The sequence below is a fragment of the Tenrec ecaudatus genome, chromosome 7 (genome assembly GCF_050624435.1).
Source record: "Tenrec ecaudatus isolate mTenEca1 chromosome 7, mTenEca1.hap1, whole genome shotgun sequence".
NCBI lineage: Eukaryota > Metazoa > Chordata > Mammalia > Afrosoricida > Tenrecidae > Tenrec > Tenrec ecaudatus.
Window position 1 is genome coordinate 86,972,876 of NC_134536.1, and position 19,565 is coordinate 86,992,440.

The 19,565-nt window shown below is 40.8% G+C and overlaps 1 protein-coding gene across 1 annotated transcript in view; it reads left to right on the plus strand.

Annotated features, from left to right (window-relative positions):
• The window catches only part of RARS2 (arginyl-tRNA synthetase 2, mitochondrial), a 59,702-nt gene that overhangs the window by 15,824 nt on the left and 24,313 nt on the right, over positions 1-19,565 (plus strand). The window contains exons 6-8 of the mRNA XM_075554794.1: positions 1,920-1,975; positions 4,839-4,922; positions 7,193-7,269. Coding sequence (XP_075410909.1) covers positions 1,920-1,975; positions 4,839-4,922; positions 7,193-7,269 — 217 coding nt within the window. The remainder of the gene's footprint in view (positions 1-1,919; positions 1,976-4,838; positions 4,923-7,192; positions 7,270-19,565) is intronic.

Below are 19,565 nucleotides of genomic sequence, written 5' to 3' on the forward strand. Positions count from 1 at the left end.
TACATTCCCTGCCCCAATCATTCTCAAAGCATTTGCTCTCCACTTAAGCCCTTTGCATCAGGTCCTCTTTTTTTTTTCCCCTCCCTCCCCTCTCCCCCCTCCCTCATGTGCCCTTGGTAATTTATACATCGTTATTTTGTCATATCTTGCCCTATCCGGAGTCTCCCTTCCCCCCTTCTCTGCCGTCCCTCTCCCAGGGAGGAGGTCACATGTGGATCCTTGTAATCAGTTCCCCCTTTCCAACCCACTCACCCTCCACTCTCCCAGCATATTTTTCATCATTGCTACATCACACCCTGTCTGACTCGTCTCCTCCCCAAGACCCTCTGCAAGGGGAACTCCAGTGGCCTACAAATGGGATTTGGGTCTCCACTCCATATGCCCCCCTTCCTCCCCCCCCACCTCATTCACTGTGATAAGATTTTTTCTTATGATGATGCCTGATACCTGATCCCTTTGACACCTTGGTGTGCTTCTTCCATGTGGGCTTTGTTGCTTCTGAGCTAGATGGCCACTTGTTTACCTTCAAGCCTTTAAGACCCCAGATGCTATATCTTTTGTTAGTAGGGCACCATCAGCTTTCTTCGCCACATTTGCTTATTTACTCGCTTTGTATTCAGCAATTGTGTCAGGAAGGTGAGCATCATAGAATGCCAGTTTAATAGAAGAAAGTATTCTTGCATTGAGGGAGTATTTTAGTGAAGGCCCAATGTCCTTCTGCTACCTTAATACTAAATCTATAAATATATGCACATAGATCTATTTCCCCATCCTCATATATAAATATATTTGCATATATGCATGTCTTTATCTAGACCTCTATAAATGCCCTTTGCCTCCCAGCTCTTTCCTCTATTTCTTTTGACTTTCCTTTTATCCCATTGTCATGCTCTGTCCCCACCAGGGTTTCACCAATTCCTCTTTGTTACATTACCCTTGATCATTCCCTACCAGGCCTCCCACACCCTCCTCACCACCAATTTGTATCACTTGTTGTTCTCTTTTCTCTGGGTTTGTTAACACCACTACCTTTCCCCCCACCTCCCCATTTCCCATGTCCCCATGGAACTGTTGGTCCCTTTGTTTTCTTCTCCAGATTGTTCATCCAGCCTACTTACTTAGACAGACCCGTGGAGATAATAACATGCACAAAAACAAGACAAAGCAAAACCAAGCAACAATATACAACAAACTAATGCCAAAAAAACAAAACATAAGAAAGAAAAGCTTGTAGTTAGTTCAAGAATTGTTTGTTGGCCTTTAGGAGTGTTTTCCAGTCCAGTCTGTTGGGGCACCACACCCTGACCCCAAAGTCCACCTTCAGCATTCCCTGGGGACCTCGCTGCTCCATTCCCTTGCTGTACTATTGCACCCCCTTTGTGTTTTGTCTCGGTGTGGTGGGATCAAATTAGGTGCAGTTCCCACACTATGTCTCTGGTGTTGTCCTCTGTAGTGCTATGAAATTCCTTTTATTTTATCTTGACTAGTGGTGAAGAATACTTATTCTTTACCCCTATATTTTTTGGTTTTGTATTTTAATTTCTGATATAGTAAGTCTTGATAGATATCCATGCAAACAAAATTTCCTTAGAAACTTCAAAGATTTTTAGAAGGTTTGAAAATCATTATACTAAGTTTAGTTCCCAATAATCTTCATTTTTTACATCAACAGAGTGCTTCCAAATTTCTTTATCTTTATCTTTCCCCCAGTTCATAAATAAACAACGTTTTTTATATGGTCACAGTATCAATTTCACTAAAGAAGATTCTGTGTTATACTTACTAGAAGTTTCTAATTTTTAACGTATCTTTGCCATAAATTGCCAAAGACCTTGACCCTCAGGTTAAATTGTGAAGGCACAGTTTACTTTTAGAGCTTTTGTTCTTGTAACAAAGGTAACTATTGAATTTTGTTACAGTTCACCTAATGTTGCCAAAAAATTTCATGTTGGACATTTGCGTTCTACCATCATAGGTAAGTGTCATAACTTTCATAGAAAATACTACGCCTGTCATTGGAATAGTGTTTGATAATGCAATTAAATGGCTTAAATGACAAAAATGAACACATAAATAAAACTTTGACTTGATATGATCCTGATGCTAATTAAATATATGAAAAAAAGGAAATGGTTTAGAAATTATCAAAAGAATTTTATTCTAAAGCTATGGATTAAATTTCAGAATCAATTTTACCTGATAAGCATGTTTTGATCTTATCTTCATAAAAATATGTGTATATATGGAAAAGAATGGAAAGATACAAAATGAAAATAGTTATGTGGGATGGACAGTAATTCCTCAATTAAAAATATAATTTATATTGGAAACATATCTTAGTCTCATTCATGTGAATACTAGCTTGAATATTTAAGACTAGAAATTAAAATGAGACAATTCTAGTTCAGACTGATTACTATAGTACGTTATAGCTACAGTGCTTCAATATATAATATACTTATGACTTTCATGTATTTAAAACATGCACAGTATGCAAATAACCCAGTTTAAAACTGAAATTAAAATTTTAGAATGGTAGAATTGCAAGGGACTTTGGAGGTCTTTGTCAGTAATCTGCCTTTTTTTTTCTGTCCAAATCTGTGTATTGCATGCTTAAGCAAAAATCATTTAACTTCAACTTAATATGTTTAAAAATTGGAGAGATCCATACTTTGTAGTATTTCTATTGAACTTGGGCCAACTGCTGTTATTACAGAGTTTTTAAACAGTATTTTAAGAAAGGAAAGGATGAAACTCAACGACACTCTTTGGTAAATGAGGGCTTTGTAAAGGTAACAACATGACTAAGTCGAAAGTACAGCATTGAGTAAATGATGGGCTCTTGCTGACTGCCACCCAGGAGACTGCACCTCTCAACAGTTCTGTAGGATGGAGTAGAACTGTCCCGTAGGGTTTCTAGCCGGTAACCTTTATGGGAAAGCAGATTGTTAGTCTTCCTCCCATCTTGCCGGTAAACAGGTTTGAACCACTAACCTTTTTTTTTTTTAATCAACCAACCACTTAACCATCGCACCACCAGGGATTCTTTAATGATGGGTAGGGCATGATAAAGTTGTCTGACTGTTGCTAAGGACGTATTTGGACCAGGAAGAAAGAACATTTATTATTGAGAACACGCTGTTTTAGAGCTTTCGTGTGTTACCTCATTTAACAGCCATGTTGGGTAGGTACTTTTAACACTGGCTTGTGGCCTGGGAAACCAAGTCACTAGAAGAAACTCCCCAAAGAGCATTTAGGCAGTCAGTATTATAGCCAGAATTTGCCCTTAGGGCTAATGTCAAAAGCCTAGGTTCAAACCACTGGGTTGTAATAATAAAGTACTAAGAAGAAAGAGCAATACAGTTTGAGTACCAGCCAAAGAAGGTGCATCTTGTTAAGGGGATGATGTAGACGAATAGTCCAGAAGCTGGGAAGCTAGCAAAGAAGGTAGCTGCCGTGATTTAATCCAGTGTGTGTATTAGTCAAGATTTAGTGACAGAGGAAAATATCCACGCTTAGAAAAAACAGGAAGGGAATGGTTTATAAAGCTCTTGGGAGGATGGCCAAGGAAGCTTTGCATAAAACTAATATAACCAAGCCAAAATCCACTGCCGTGGGGTTGATTTCAATTTACAGCAACCCTGTAAGACAGAGTAGAGCTTCTCCCTAGGTCTTCTAGGACTGTAGATCTTGACAGGGGCAGGCAGCCTCACCATTTTCCCTCAGAGCAGCTGGTGGGTTTGAAGCTTGGACTGAACTTGCAGTTGGCAGTTCAGCACTTAACCCACTGTACCACCACAGGTCCTTAAGCTCAAAATTACACCGCAGGAATTGACCAACAACAGAGCGCTCACTGCTGCAATCAGGAAGCACACTATCACTGTTATTGTCAGAAAACTGTCCCTGCCCGCCTTTTAGACTCTGCAAGCCAAAGAACAGGCCGTAGCCTTTCTCTCAATAGCGTCGCAGGTCATGACAACTCTTGGACCCCCAGTCATGGTGCCAGAAACAAGTAAATCACAGGAACCTTCACAACTGTGCTTTTCAGGGTAAAATACAGTATTTTTACTTCTCCTTCTAAATGTTTGATCAGTGTTTCTGGTTACCTGACCCTCCATGGCTTCTGGAACAGCTCACTGTAGCGATTCGGGGAAAGAGGGTGTAGGTGTCTGGCCTCTAGCTCGTGAGAGCTGTTGCAGGGCGGGGACTCCCTGGAACGGAGGGAGACGGCCTTGGTCTACTTCTGCCTGTTAGGACTGCAGTCAGTGAAAAGAAGTTGAGCACGTGATTTCTTCGTAAAGCCGGTGCGTCTCAGGTTCTTGAAGCCACAACCAAACTATATAGACCTTATTAAATACTGCAATTGTGCTATTTTCTATTCTCAAATGGACTTGGAGTGGGGAGGGGAGGGCAGGTAAGGGAAAGCTGAGGTGAAGGAGTCCAAGAAGGAAACGAATGTCTGGAAACTGATTCTGGCCAATACTGTTTGATGTGATCGAACTATGGAGCGATATGATATTGGTATCAGCCCCCAATACAGTGGTTTCAAATAAAAATAAAGGACTTGGAATAGCAATTGCTCAGACTTGTGTTCTCAACTTCGATTAATGTCGATGAAAGTTCTGTTCTTGTGAAAACTGGAACGCTCTTTGAATTAACTGCCCCAAAAGTAATTCCTACTTGTGTTCCGTAATATAGATGACAGCGCTATTATGACGGGTCACTGAAAAGGACTGAGGTAGTAAATGTTAGGAAAAGAAGTCACTATGCTACCCTTTAACAATAGCAAAAGCACATGAGTTTCATGCCACAACTGATGATACTTTATTGACTTCTAGGAAATTTTATAGCAAATCTCAAAGAAGCTTTAGGACATAAAGTAACAAGAATAAATTACCTTGGAGATTGGGGCATGCAGTTTGGTAAGTGCGTTTCTGGTTTTATTGTTAATTTTCTTGAATAGTTTAATTTCTTTTGATATTATATCACTTGTTCATCTGGACAGAATATGCACAGAAGTGAGACCTTAACCACTGAATGTCACAAATGATTTCTAATGTCACAGGTTTATTCAGAATCATTGCTGGCTCACAAAAACCAGTAATTGAGAATTTAGGGATTAAGGATAGGGAAGGATTAAAAATAAATTAAGTTTTCAAGGTAGTAAAGGACAAGTAGCATGTGAAACTAAACGTCTTTACCAACTATCATGAGTGTTTTAAGATCCAGCGCTGGTGTCGCCTCTCTAAAGCATTCTCTGACACACAGACAACCCTTACCTCCCTTCTCACATCACCCAGTCCCCAGATCTGGAGTACTGTGTGAAGCAGGCGTCTGGGTTAGTGTGTATTCCTCTTTCCTGTGGGAAAGATGCAATCCTGTGTCCCCGTTATTTGTGTCCACAGTGCTTGACACATTGCAAGCACTCAAAATGATGACTGAATCTATCCTGTGAAATATTTTACCGGATAGTAATCTTTAAGAAAGGGGCAATAATGTTAAACTTCTATAAAGTACTCAGTATTCATTGCCAGTTCTGAAGTTTTTTATACTAGTATGTTCCACACCTAGTTTCCAAAAGAAAGACCAGTTCATTTGAAGGCAATTTTCCATAATGGTTTATCATGACCTTCTTTTACAAATAGTCTTCTGTTCAGTAAGAGACATTTTTTTCAAAGAGCTTGAAAAGGCTAGAATGAGCACCTGCTCCAGAGCCCTTAACCTTCACGCAGGAGGAATGAGAAGATGCCTTGCATGTTCCGTGTCCTCCTGCAGTTCTCAGCAGCCGGTAGGCAGAGGGTAGGCTCGAGGCTTGATGGCCCAGAGCTCATAGATGTCATAAGCCACTTTATCGTAGTTTGACGGATTTAGACATTTCACAGGCATTAGCAAATATGTGATTATGGTATTCATTAAATTTTAGCTGCAGGATTTTATTATAGCTGCTTTTCGCTAAAGGACTACTGTGGTTAATGATCTGTCAACATTCCCATTATAACCATCATCGCTGGAGAATTTTCATTTGGCTGTTTCAAATGCTCTCCCTTATTGAAAGTTGGCAGGCAGTTCCTATGCACAAAATTAGTTTGTGAAAATGTTTTAGATCGAATACTAAGTGGCATCGGCCTTTACTTTTCCAATTTCGTTTTCTTTTTCTGGAGTGCCCTGCTCCCAAGGGCCTGCATCCTAATCACATTTACTCCTGCACAAAAGCGCAAAGACTTGGACCCATTTCAGTGGTGGTCCTTGTTGCTGTTTAAGCAGAGTCCCATAGCTCCTCTGTGCAGTCGCATCCTCTTTTCTGCTGAGCCTCGGGCAGAAAAGTGCACCTCGGCAAGCTCCACCGACAGCGGTGCCTTTGGAGCTTGAGCTTGGTGATTGGTATAGTGGTAGAAGTAGGTGTGTTTTCAAAGTAATGAACTGTTTGCTATTGCTTTTGATCCAGGCAACTGACACCCTTTAAAATTGCAATTATCATCATGTTTTAGCAAAACATCTTAAATATAAGTGTTCACAGTACAGACTAGGACATTTTATTGTTACTTCAAATCCTTAGTGCGTTTGCATTTTTTCATTTTGACATTGGCCCCTTAACACTGAACTGATAATTAACGACAAAAAAATATATACTTGACTGACAAAAGACAGTGTATGACCAGATAAAAGAATCTGGTTGTTTGGTCTCTTTGAATGGGAAAAGTAATCAGGGATATTTCAAGTTATATTTGGTTTTGCTTTCCTTAAGTTATTTGTTTAAGGACTAAATTTATAACACTAAGCCCAGTCCTCGTTTGATTTTTGTTTTAAAATGTACAATTTTAAAATGTTTTTGAACCATTTTCCACCAGTTTGTTTTTACATATTTTGAGTACCTCCCATGCTGTCCTTGCACAGAGTAGCAATTCATAAATGGTCTTTCCGTTTAAGGCACTGTTAGATGCACTGACGGAGGTGCTGGTACCTCAACCCTGTCTTTGATGAGTTCATAGTCAGCTGGCTTCTGTGAAATTAATATCAGTGATATTCCATATGTTGGACTTGAGTTATGTCAGTTTAGAGGGTAGCAGGAAGTAATAGATTGTATTTGGGTACAGACTTATGGGAGGTTAATCTGATGTATACCTAGTCCCTGTCATGACTATTCTCCACTGTTTAATTTTTTAATCTTTTCAATTACTAATTATCGTGGTAGGTCTTCTTGGAACTGGCTTCCAACTGTTTGGTTATGAAGAAAAACTTCAGTCCAATCCTTTACAGCATCTTTTTGAAGTAAGTTGACAATACTGTGTGGCGCAGTAACACTGCAATGATTAAAAATGATCACATTTTAATCCCAGTAATTTTTAAAAGAAATTTTCATAAAACAAAGAACCCAAATTTAATTGAAGATGTTTTTCTTTCACTAGGGAGTTTTCATTTTGAAGTTAAAATGCTTGTTCTTTTACTATTTTAGTTGATGTGCAGGTATTGAATCTTCTTAGCATCACACATGGAGTAATAGATTCTATACAGAGGGAAATTTCTTAGTAATTTGTCATTTGATATGTACTCTTAACTCTCTTCATGGTAATAACTGTAACTCAGAGTTGGAGAACATGAGACTGTATTTGTTGTTGTTACTGTGTTGTCCTGGGAAATGGCACCGGTGCTGTTTTCTGAATTTACATGCACTTTCTTGGTTGTTTTTCTTTCTGCTCTTTTCTTGCACAGTTTGGACTCCTTTCTCTTTATGTCATTTATCCTTGGGTGCTTAGCTTCCCTATCTCTTTACTTTCCTGGAGTTTGTGAGTCAGGCTCTTTTCTGTGCAAGCACTCTCCAGAGATGTGTTTCCTTTTCATTCTCCCAGTTGCGACCTTTGCTATTTCTGAACCTCACAGGGGAACCACGTTGGTGAGGTAGCAGGGCTCAGCCTACAGGTGCTCTGCCTGTGCAGTAGGACAAGGGCCTGCCAAGATGCTTTGCTTTCTCCAGCCAAAGCCACAGAGAGTGCTGCATCACTTCCCTTGTTACTTGCTAAGACGGTTTTTCTCCTGCTGCTGGCTTTATAGTTAAATTTAACAAGAATACGAGGTTTGCTCATTTCCTCCAGAGCCCATGCCTGTACTCTACTCTACATGCCTGCATTTTAATTTATTATGATAGCCGAAAGATTTTCTTTCCCATTAAGGGTTTTGATTGATAGGCAAGAGTTTAAAAATTAATAACTCTTTATGGTTGCCTATAAATAAGGCATACCTCATTAGTTCCTGGAATTTTGACTGTAGAATGTTTTAAAACCTTGAGTAATGCTGAGTTGTTTTATTTATTTATTTATATTTTAACCACAAGTTGAGCAAACCTTTCATCAAATCCAGACCCACAAAGACAGCCCCTGGCATGAAGAGTACAGATGCCGGCCGTGGAGATCTTACGTCATTGATAGAACATTTTAACCCTTTAGCGTACAGATAGACATTAGAGAATGATTACTCTCTTGTTTCTCCCACCCCCTTTTTGGGTCGCAAATACCAAAATTTTTCACTTGTAATGTTTTAAATAATGTAGGAAGCTCAGTTCTAAAGTTTCATAGAAACCTATGCGTATATTTTTCTTCTGCATCTTAGAACCCTTTCTGCCTTTCCAGACTCCTAAGAGAGAGGTGCTCACACATTTGAGTTAGAGGTTGTTAATTGATGGTAGAGTAAGGGAGGAAACGGGTGGCAGGGGGCACTTTGCCTATGAGTGACCAGAACTGGCAAGAATAATGCTGTTGCTTTTCTTATTGTTCTTTGTCCAATAGCTTCACAGAGGAGCAGTATTTATGGACAGAAGAAGCCCAGTCCATTATACCTGCCTTGGTGTTTGTAACAAATGCCAAAACCCATCAGAGCTCTCACTGCTCTGTCCTTCCTTCCTCTGCAGGACACAGAAAATGTAGCGCTTAAAACAGTAGCCCCCGGGTTATTATTTGTGCTAATTGTTACAGACCCACTTCTCAGCTAAAATCACCATCGTGGCTGTAGCTTCCTTTCAGAAATGACTATTGGCATAGAGGAGGACACGTGCCGTCCACATATTCCTTTGAGCTTTACACAAATGTCAGTGAGTAGCATTGTTCTGCTCCTAAGATAAAATCTGGACACCTAGCAAGCAACGATGGCGTATCTAGTGGTGGAGAGAAGTGTTTTCTCGGCTGTGTGAGACTGATCCCATCAGCTTTCCAGGAGACCACAACAGGTGCCTGGAAAGTTAGCTAGTGCCTCTAACCTTGGTGTTGTGGTGTTGGTCAGTAATTTGGCACTGGCTGATGGAAGCCAAAACTTTAGGGAAATTTGCATTCCTGCTTCTTATTTGTAAAAATTTGTTTTTTGGGTTCTGTTCAAACCCCCGTGCTTTTCTTCCTGCCATGCTGTTAGTTGCCGCTGCTTTTGAGGGCTAGGACCATGCCTGCCTGGTGGTTTATCCCCTAGCACATGGCTGATGTAGCAGTGAATTTAATTCCATGCTTCACTTTTGCTCCTTTCTCCATTTTGGGTTGTGGAATACAGACCTGTTGTGTAGCTGTAGGAGAAAGTTGGCTATTGCAGGAGGCGATGATTATGATTTATCAGAACCTGACTTACTCTACTGACTCGGTTTCCTGATGAAGAACTGAAAGGCCAGCCTGGCATTCCACTAGCAGAAGTCCGAACCCAGAGTGTTCTGTGCACGGCCCGGCCTGGCCCCTACGAACCCTACAGAATTCCTTTCTGAGCCGTTGATTTCTATTCATTGTTATCTTTTTTTTTAATCTCCTGGAATTGCTATAACAGAAACACAACTAGCAGTTGTTTCTTGGCAATTTCAACCTTTTGACATATGTATTTTAAATTTGGCTTAGAGCATCCAGTAGCAGATTTTGTGCCTATTTCCTCTAAATGATACTCCAAATGTCAGTTTTTCAGCAAGATTAGAAACGATACTATCTGGTAATCTAACACTTCTTTTCAGTCATAAAAGTAGCACACACGGTCACTCTGTACTGCATTTCTCTTTTTTTATCTATGCTGTGTCACTAGATTGCACTTTCCAGTAATCTTTGCTCAGGGCAGCTGGCTAGTTTGTGTGCAGACTGGGGACTTTGGCTTACAGCCCTGGAAACTAGCCCGACTTATGACTTATCAGCCCTTGTTTATTTGTTCCCGTCACAAGGCAAAGAAATGATTTTCTCATAGTTCTCCATCTTCCTTCGCTGGTGAGCTAGGTAACTAAGATATTTGCGGTTTAGAATTCATATTAGTTATTCAAGGAAAATATTTGTAACAAGCTTTAAGACCTTTATCCAAAATCCTTTTCAATTATACTGAACATTTCTAAGGTGAGCTGTTGTTAGCTGGCACTGAGTTGACTCTAGCTCGCGACACCGTATGCACGTGGAGAAGGAAGTGTTGCCAGTCGTGCAGCAGGCCTGTGCCGGTGGCCTGTGTGAGCCTCTTGTCCTCGCTGTCTCATTCTGCCCCTTGAGGGTTTCCTTCCTGCTCCCCCGCCCTGGCTGTGCAGCGTCGGTCCTCTTCTAGCTATTGTCACTCCTGTGATGTGTCCAAAGCAGTGAGCCGAAGGTTCACCCTCCCTGCATTCTGGTTACACTTTTTAAGGTTAATGCGTTCGTTTTTTTTTTCTTTTTAACATTTTATTAGGGGCTCATACAACTCTTATCACAATCCATACATATACATGCATCAATTGTATAAAGCACATCTGTACATTCCCTGCCCTCACTATCATGACCCCAGTCCTGCCTTTCACTGCGGGCTAGAGCAGAGCATGTGCACAGGTACAGATAAGAGCTCAGGACACAGGGAATCCAGGAACAGGAATGAGTAGCAATACCAGAAGGGTAGAGGGAAGATGGGGAAATGAGGGGTGGAAGGAGGAACCAATTGCAATGATCGACACATAACCACACACACACCCTTCAGAGAGACAAAGGGGAAGGGAGACAGCAGTTGGTGTAAGATATGAAATTTATAATTTATCAAGGGGTCATGGGGATGGGGGTGGTGGTAGAGGAGCTGATACCAAGGGCTCAATAGAAAGTAAATGTCTAGAAAATAAGGATGGCACCATATGTACAAATCTGCTTGATACAATTGATGTATGGATTGTGATAAGAGCTGGCACAGTATCCTCACTAGTTCTGGTCAACACTGCAGTTCAAGAGCATCACTGCTTTTGCTGCCCAGTTTTCTTAGGCAGGTGAGGTCAGTCAAAAGACTGGGGCTCAGCTCGGCACTGCCTTAGTCAGCGAGTGATGTCTTTGCTCTGCAGAACTGCGGCGAGATCTCTGATAGTAGATCTGCTGGATGCAGTGTGTTCTATTTGATTTCTTAGCTGTCCATTAGAATGAAGTCATCGACAACTTCCATTTTATCTTCATCTCTATCGTGATCAGTCCAGTTGTGAGGATTTTTGTTTTTTTCACACTCGGGTATAATTCAGTCTTCAAGTCGCCTTCATTTCGGCAAGGTTGTGACATGTGCACATCGCAGATTGTTGCAAGTCTTCTTCCAATCCTGGCACTGCGTTCTTGTCTGTGGAAGCGGTTTCTGGCTTACTCGTCCAGCAAACAGATTGAATAAGCACGGTGAAAGGATCCAACCCTGTCCAGTTTTGAATCATCCACTATTTCCTACTCATGTTCAACAACTGCTTATTGATCCACACACACAGCTTCCACATAAGTGCAATGAAGTGTTCTGAAATTCCCAGTCTTCTCAATGTGATCTGTAACTTGTTATGATCCACCGAGTCAGCTGCTTTCATCAATAAGACAGGCAGACATCTTTCAGTCCACATTCTGCTGGCATCAGCTGGACGTCCCTCATTTCAGATCCTCGTCTGAGTCACCTGAACATCTGGCAATTTCCTGTTGATTTCTTTTCAGTCGTATTTTTAATTGTCTTCACAAAAGTACTAAAACATGAGATTTAAAGTGTTAAATCTAAATCATTATTTATGTACTTTTAATAGATAATTTTATAAGTAATGTCTCAGAGCTCCTACTAGATATGAACAATTTTATCTAACAGTATCTTTGAGAATATCTAGTTTGACCTTTTTCTTTTTTAATGTTATAAAAGGTTCAAAACTTATCATTGTATGTTGCCTATTAACATAGATTTGATACACAAACTTCTCTAAAATAATAGGGTAGCTTCTCATAAGAGAGAGATACCATACTAACAAAAGTATGCATTTGCCTTCTACTATCACTTCAAAAAGTAACATGATCTATTAACACAAATAATGTATTTTCTCAGGTTCAGATGACCCCACAATATTGCTATTTCTACCCTTGCTCTTTTTAAAGGATCTGAGATAATTACAGTGAATGGCATGAAATATAAGATAAATAGAAAGTCAGGAGCTAGTGTATTACTAGGATTATATAACACATTGGACCAAAATCTTCTTTATATCAGTAGCAAAAAGTAATGTGGAAAAGTAGGGCAAGATCTATACACCAAGTCAATGATTTACTTTCACTATGGCTTTCAAAACATGAAAATATCTATTCCTTGTGAGAGAATTTTATTCTGCCTTTAGTGGGTTTTTCCTTTGTTGTTTTCTGTTTTAAGTACAGGTAGTTCCAATTTAGGATATTTTTAAATTATGAAGAGCTGCACTCATACATGGCCTTATTTCGTGTTATATGTCTTATTGCTAGCAATAAATCCCATCTGTCAAGTTGCAAGGAACCCTGGTGTTGATGTAGGATAAGCATTGATCTACTAACTGCAGAGTTGGTGACTGAAACACAAAAGCTGCTCTGTTTGAAAGAGTTGGGGCTGTCTGCTCCCCTAAGGAGCTGTCTACCTCGGCCTGTCGGGTGTTTGGAATTGGAATGTATTTACTGGCAGCAACTACAGTGTTGCAGCACATAATTTCCTGATTTCAGTTGTTACATCGCAGATGTTCAATTGCCATAGTTTTATAAAAGAAAGATAATAAAAGGCGATCATAATGAGAACTAAAGCAAAGGAAAATTAAACTTATTTCAGAAGCAACTTATGATAGTCTTCAGAATGGAGTCCTGTGGTAAATCGGAGACAACCCATATTGATACCTTATATTTTTTAATTATATTAACTTGTTTGGATTTTATTACACTTTTATTGAACAATAAGAGTCTGGCTTAGCCAGCAATTTTCTACGACCTTTCTAATTAAGGCCTGAAAGAAGATGTTTATTTAAATTGAAGCTATGGGTTTGTTAAATGTTCTTTCCCAGACAATCATATAAAAATTAAATGTGCGCTGCCCGCACTGTGGGTCTTGGAAGCTCTGGCAACAGAGCTGCAGCGCAAAAGCAGCCCAGCTTCGAGAAAGCTCTTGGTGTCCTCGGTCCTCAGGCATCCGGCAAGTGCCCCCGCCCCCCCCCCATCAAGATGCCCCAAAGGAAGGTCAGTTCAGCCGAAGTGCAGACAGAGCCAAAAAGGGCAGCAGACAAGAATAAATCTTCAGACAAAAAAGTGCACATAAAACTGAAGAGAGAAGCAAAGGGGAAACGCTGATTTAGCTAATCAAGAACCTAAAGATTTACCTGCCAAAAAAGGAGCAATGAAAAACAAGGAGAGTCCAGCCTCTGATGAAGAAGAAAAAGAAGCCCAGTCTGATTAGTGTTTATCTATCTGTCTTATCAGTGGGCTGTGTTATCTTATTTCTTGTGCAATCCAGAGGAAAATTTTTTAATCGTTTTATTAGGGACTCATACAACTTTTTTTTTTTTACAGCTCTTATCACAATCCATCCATACATCAATTGTGTAAAGCACATCTGTACATTCATTGCCCTCATCATTCTTAAAACATTTGCTCTCCACTTAAGCCCCTGGTATCAGGTGCTCATTTTTCCCCTCCCTCCCTGTACTCCCTCCCTCATGAGCCCTTGATAATTTATAAATTATTATTTGTCATATCTTACCCTGTCCAACGTCTCCCTTCCCCCACTTTTCTGTTGTCCGTCCCCCAGGGAGGAGGTCACATGTAGATCCTTGTAACCGGTTCCCTCTTTCCAATTCACCCTTCCTCTACCTTCCCAGTATCGCCACTCACACCACTGGTCCTGAAGGGATCATCTGCCCTGGATTCCCTGTGTTTCCAGTTCCTATCTGTACCATTGTACATCCAGAGGAATATTTTTATCAACTACTTTGTAAATGCAAGTATTTTAGTACCTCTAGAAACAATTTTAAGAAGGAGAAAATCCAACTTTATCTCCACTTTATTTAAAAATCCTTTTATTGGGAGCTCTTATAGATATTATGATGGGACTGGGTAGCAGGCATCAGAAGACCCAAAGCAAACAAACCATGTTCTTGAGAATGAGTGATGTCAGAGTAGAGACCCAAAACTCATCTGTGAACAATGGGACATCCCCTTACAGAAAGGTCATAAGGAAGAGGTGAGTCAACCAGGGCATGGTATAGTACTGAAGAAACACACAGTATTCCTCTGGCTCCTTGAGGCTTCCTCAGCCCCCACTATTATGACCCCAGTCCTGCCTTTCACTGCGGGCTAGAGCAGAGCATGTGCACAGGTACAGATAAGAGCTCAGGACACAGGGAATCCAGGAACAGGAATGAGAGTAGCAATACCAGAAGGGTAGAGGGAAGATGGGGAAATGAGGGGTGGAAGGAGGAACCAATTGCAATGATCAAAACATAACCACACACACACCCTTCAGGGAGACAAAGGGGAAGGGAGACAGTGGTTGGTGTAAGATATGGAAATTATAATTTATCAAGGGGTCATGAGGATGGGGGTGGTGGTAGAGGAGCTGATACCAAGGGCTCAATAGAAAGTAAATGTCTAGAAAATAAGGATGGCACCATATGTACAAATATGCTTGATACAATTGATGTATGGATTGTGATAAGAGCTGTAAGAGCCCTAATAAAATGATCTTTTAATTAAAAAAAGGAGGAAACACAACTTCATCCCTTTTTATCATTTTATTGGAAGCTCTTACAGATATTATAACAGTCTATAATTCAATTAGATCAAGCATAATTTTAAAATTGCTGCCACCATCCGTTTCAAAACATTTTCTTCTTAATCTCTTTGATATCAGTTCCCCTTTATCCCCTCCCTCCCCCATCTTACCCCCCCACCCCCAGGAACCTTTATTTATTTTTCCTGGCCATATCTTACACCAGCTAATGTATCCATTCACCTACAATTCTGTTATTCACTCCCCTTGAGTAGGGTTACGCAGTCATCGTTACAATCAGTTCTCTCCCCGAACCCCTCCCATACCCTCCGAGAATCATTACTCCTATTACTGTTTATGAAGGGTTTATCTATCTTGGATTTCATGCACTAAACAATCTTAAGTATACAAATGAACATACTCAGGTCTAACAAGATTAATGAGGTAAAACTAAGACCATAATAGAGAGGGGAGGAAAAATTAAAGAACGAGAGAATAGTTGTGTGTTTCATCAGTGCTGTACTGCACCCTGGATATGCCATCCTTCTGCGCAGCCCTCTGTGAAGGACAGTCCAGTTATCTTGCATGTGGATTTGGGGTCCACGCTCCTTCACATCAATTTGATTGTTTGCTTTTGAATTTCTGATACCTATTTCCACTGACATCTCATGATCACACAAGCTGGTGTGCTTCTTCCAGGAGGGTATTGTTGCTTTCCTGCTATATGGCTGCTTGTTTAACTTCAAGGCTTTAAGACCCCAGATGCTGAATCTTAATAGCCAGGCACCATCAGCTTTCTTCACATTTGCTTATGAACCCATTTTGTCTTCAGCAATCATGTTGAGAAGGTACATATAATACATTGCCACAGTTCTTGTACTGAGGTAAGATTTGAGTAGAGGCCTGCCTATCCTATATAGATAGACATCAAAAGATTTTTAAAAGACACCATATAGATAGTTCCAAGTCTAACTGTTGTCCTGATCCAGATGAGTATAACAGGCCCTGTTATAATCCATCAGTCAGTCCAATTCCCTTTTCTTTCAGGTCGCCATATCCCAGGAGCTGCTTACCTAACAGCACTTAACACCCTTTTGGTCCTCAGACATGACCAAAGGACGTGTCTTCGACCAGACCCCATTGCTCTTCCTGCAGTCAGGAATGGAGCAGTGTCTCACCTCATTACACCTGTAGACTGTCAGTGTGGCCCTCTAGCGATTATTTCCCAACCACTCAGATGAGGTGCCAAGTGCTACCCCCCAAGTCAGAAGTTCACAAATGGGGATTTCTCGGGGCCTTTGAGACTTGGCTCCCATTCCTGATCTGTTGCATCGCCCCTGGGTTTGTCGGCATGTGGGTGTGTTATACTGACTACACTCGCTGAAGTGTGTCCTCTGTAGTGCTGTCATCTCGGGAAGGGATGTCATGTGTGGAGCTGGTGTTGGCCCTGCAGTCCTTTCCGTGGGTGAGCTGCTCTGAGCAGGTCACCAACTGTCACCAACTGTCGGGCCCCAGCTCCAGAGAAGAACATTCCAATCGTGTGGTCTTAAAGGGACCTTAACTTACAGTGACACAGTCCACAGGCTAGGCGTCCCACAGGTAATGTACCCCTTTAAATTGAGGCATAGAACAAGCAAGGCAGCACACGCAGGTCCAATGATTAAAGAGAGACAAGCAAGGTGAGGCTCACCGAGCCATTTATCTCTCCGCCCTTCAATTAATCCTACTTGTGTTTATCGGCCAGGCTGGCACAATAAACTATTGCAGGTGCTATTTGCATCTTTTTTTATATATGATGATGCATCATTGGGTTGGGTCTGGCTCTTGCCAGAGTATCTGGTCCTCAATCTGGGAACTGTGTGATTTGTACATTTTCCCTATGCCTGTTCTGCTGTTTGAACTTACCGCAGGGGACTCATGTTTTACTTGTCCTTTTGTGCTTGGCTAACTTCACTCAGCATAATATCCTTCAACTCTTCCCATAAGACAAGGTGCTTCATCTTTTCGTTACTGTTTTTTAGGAATGTGTAGTATTCCATTGTATGTATATACCACAGGTTTTTTTTAATCCATTCTATTTTTGGTGGAAACGTACGCTGTTTCCAATTGTTTGTGATTGTGAATTGCACATTGATGAACATTGGAGAGCAGATGTCTGGCCGTGGCCTGTTTCTTGTTTCTTCTGGGCGTATACCTAGTAGAGAAATTGCTAGGTTGCAAAGTAACGTGTTAGTCCAGATGGACTAGAGAAACAAATCCAGAGACACTCATCTATACTTAAGAGAGAATTGTATATCAAGAAGTAATTATATAGCACTAAAACATCCCAGCCAAGTCCAGATCAATTGTATAAGTCCGATATTAGCCCACGAATTTCTCTTCAGACTCATACAGCACATGCAATGATTTTGTATGTAGGAAGATAACAGGCCCAGTGGGTGGAAAGCCCCGTGGGTCCAATGGCAGTGGACACATCTCCAGGGCTCAGGCTGCCATCCGCGTGGCTTCATGTGGCCTGTCAAGAGGAAGGTGATACAGAGACGAGTGTGTCCTGCCTCCAGAAAGAAAGAGAAATCCCAGAATCTTCATGAGAAGGCCATGCCCACAAGGAAGGATTCCCAGACTGACCTGATTGACAGGCTAGACTCCACCCCTTCATTTTTATTTATTAAGTTGACATGAAATTATGTAACTACCACAGGTAACTTGATTTCCATCTGTTTTTTTTGCAACCAAATCACTTTCCACAGTGGCTGGACTTATCCACAAGACCACCAGCAGTGGATGAGAGCTCCTGTCTCACCATAATCCCTCCAACATTTGTTGCTTTCTGATTTTTTTAATTGGACTATCTTTGGGGGTAGTAGGTGGTATCTCATGGTGGTTTTGATTTGCATTTCCTGGATGTCTTAATGATTGGGAACACTTTCTCATATGTTTATTAGCCATTCGGTTTTCTCCTTTGTGAATCTTATTTTCAAGTCTTTTGTCCACCTCCTCTGTGGCTTATTCGTTTTTTCTTGTAAGATTGCAGGATTCGGTAGAGTGTAGTAAGAAGACCTTTGATTCGTCATTACTAAATGTCTTTTCCTAGTCTGTAGGAGCTCTTAGTACTCTTTAGGTGAACTCTTTCAATGTACGCAAGTGTTCCATCCTTCGTTTGTCTCACACGTCTATTTATCTTCCTCTGGGTGTGTATCCTCATTATTACCAATTACCCTTGTATTCCATGCACCAAGGTTCTTAGTTTTGTCCCAGTTTTTTTTTTTTTTTATTGATGATCCAGATAGTTTGGGTTTTACCTCGAGGTCTGTGATCCACCTGGATTTTGTCCTTCTGTATGGAATGGGGTGAGGTAAGTTAAGGGTTATGCTTCATTCTTCTGCTGGTTGATATCCAGTTTTTCCACCACCATTTGTTACAGGGGCTGTGTTAGTCTGGGTAGACTAGAGAAACAAATCCACAGAAACTTATATATGTATAAGAGAGAGTTTTATATAAAGGGTAATTGTACTTTAAGAAAGCATCCCAATCCAGTCCAGTTAAAGCCCATATATCTGATTTCAATCTATAAAGTCTTCTTGAGACTCACGAAACACATGCAATGGAGCCGAATGCAGGACAATCACAGGCCAGTGGGTAGAGTCTTTGAATTCAATGGCAGCTTAAGCATATGGCAGGGGTCTCTACGAGGCTTCTTCAGTTCCCAGAGCTGCATCGGGGTAGGTCCATGTGGTTTCTCCCCAGGGATGTCTCACAGGAAGTCAGCCTTGTCAGTAGAGTGTCTCCAAAGGAGTCAATCGAGAGAGAAGTGTCTCCCTCCTCCAAAGAAGAAATGCAGGATTTCCCAGGAGAAGGCTGGGCCCACACAGAGGCCTCATTGGCTATGATCTGATTGAGAGGCTGGATTCCACCTCTATATACTCTTAATCTTCAAATTGTCAAACGATTATATAACTACCACAGGGGGTATCTGGTTCCCATTTGATATTTTTGGAGCTCCAATCAAAGATCAGTTATCTGTAGTTTGCTCTTTTTATTTCTGGATTTTCTGTTTTTATCCATTGGTCCAAGTGTCTGTTATTATACCAGTACCAGTACCAGTATCTATCATTATGCCAGCTGTTTTAACAACTGTGGCTGTATCATAAGTTTTAAAATCAGGTAATGCAAGCCATCCACTTGATTCTTCTTCTCCAGGAGTCTTTTGCCTATTCCGGGCTTCATCACATTCCGTATGAAGTTGGTAGTCGTTTTTTCCATTTTTTTGAAAAGTAATGCTGGTCTTTATCAGGATTGCCTTGAACCTTTATAATCCCTTAGATAGGATCGACATTTTCACAATATTGTGTCTACCAGTCCACAAGCATTGGATATTTTTCCATTTTGAAGGTGCCTTTGGTTTCTTATAATAATATTTTGTACCTTTCCTTTAGTAGAGACCTTTTATTTTTTTGGTTAGGTATATCCCTCGATATTTCAATTTATGCTTGGCTAAGGGTACTATCTTCTTGATCTCTTTTTCTGTAATCTTATCAGTTGTGTATAGCAATCAGTTAACTTCTGCTTGTTGATCTTGTGTCCTGCCACTGTCATATTCCTCTATTGCTTCCAGC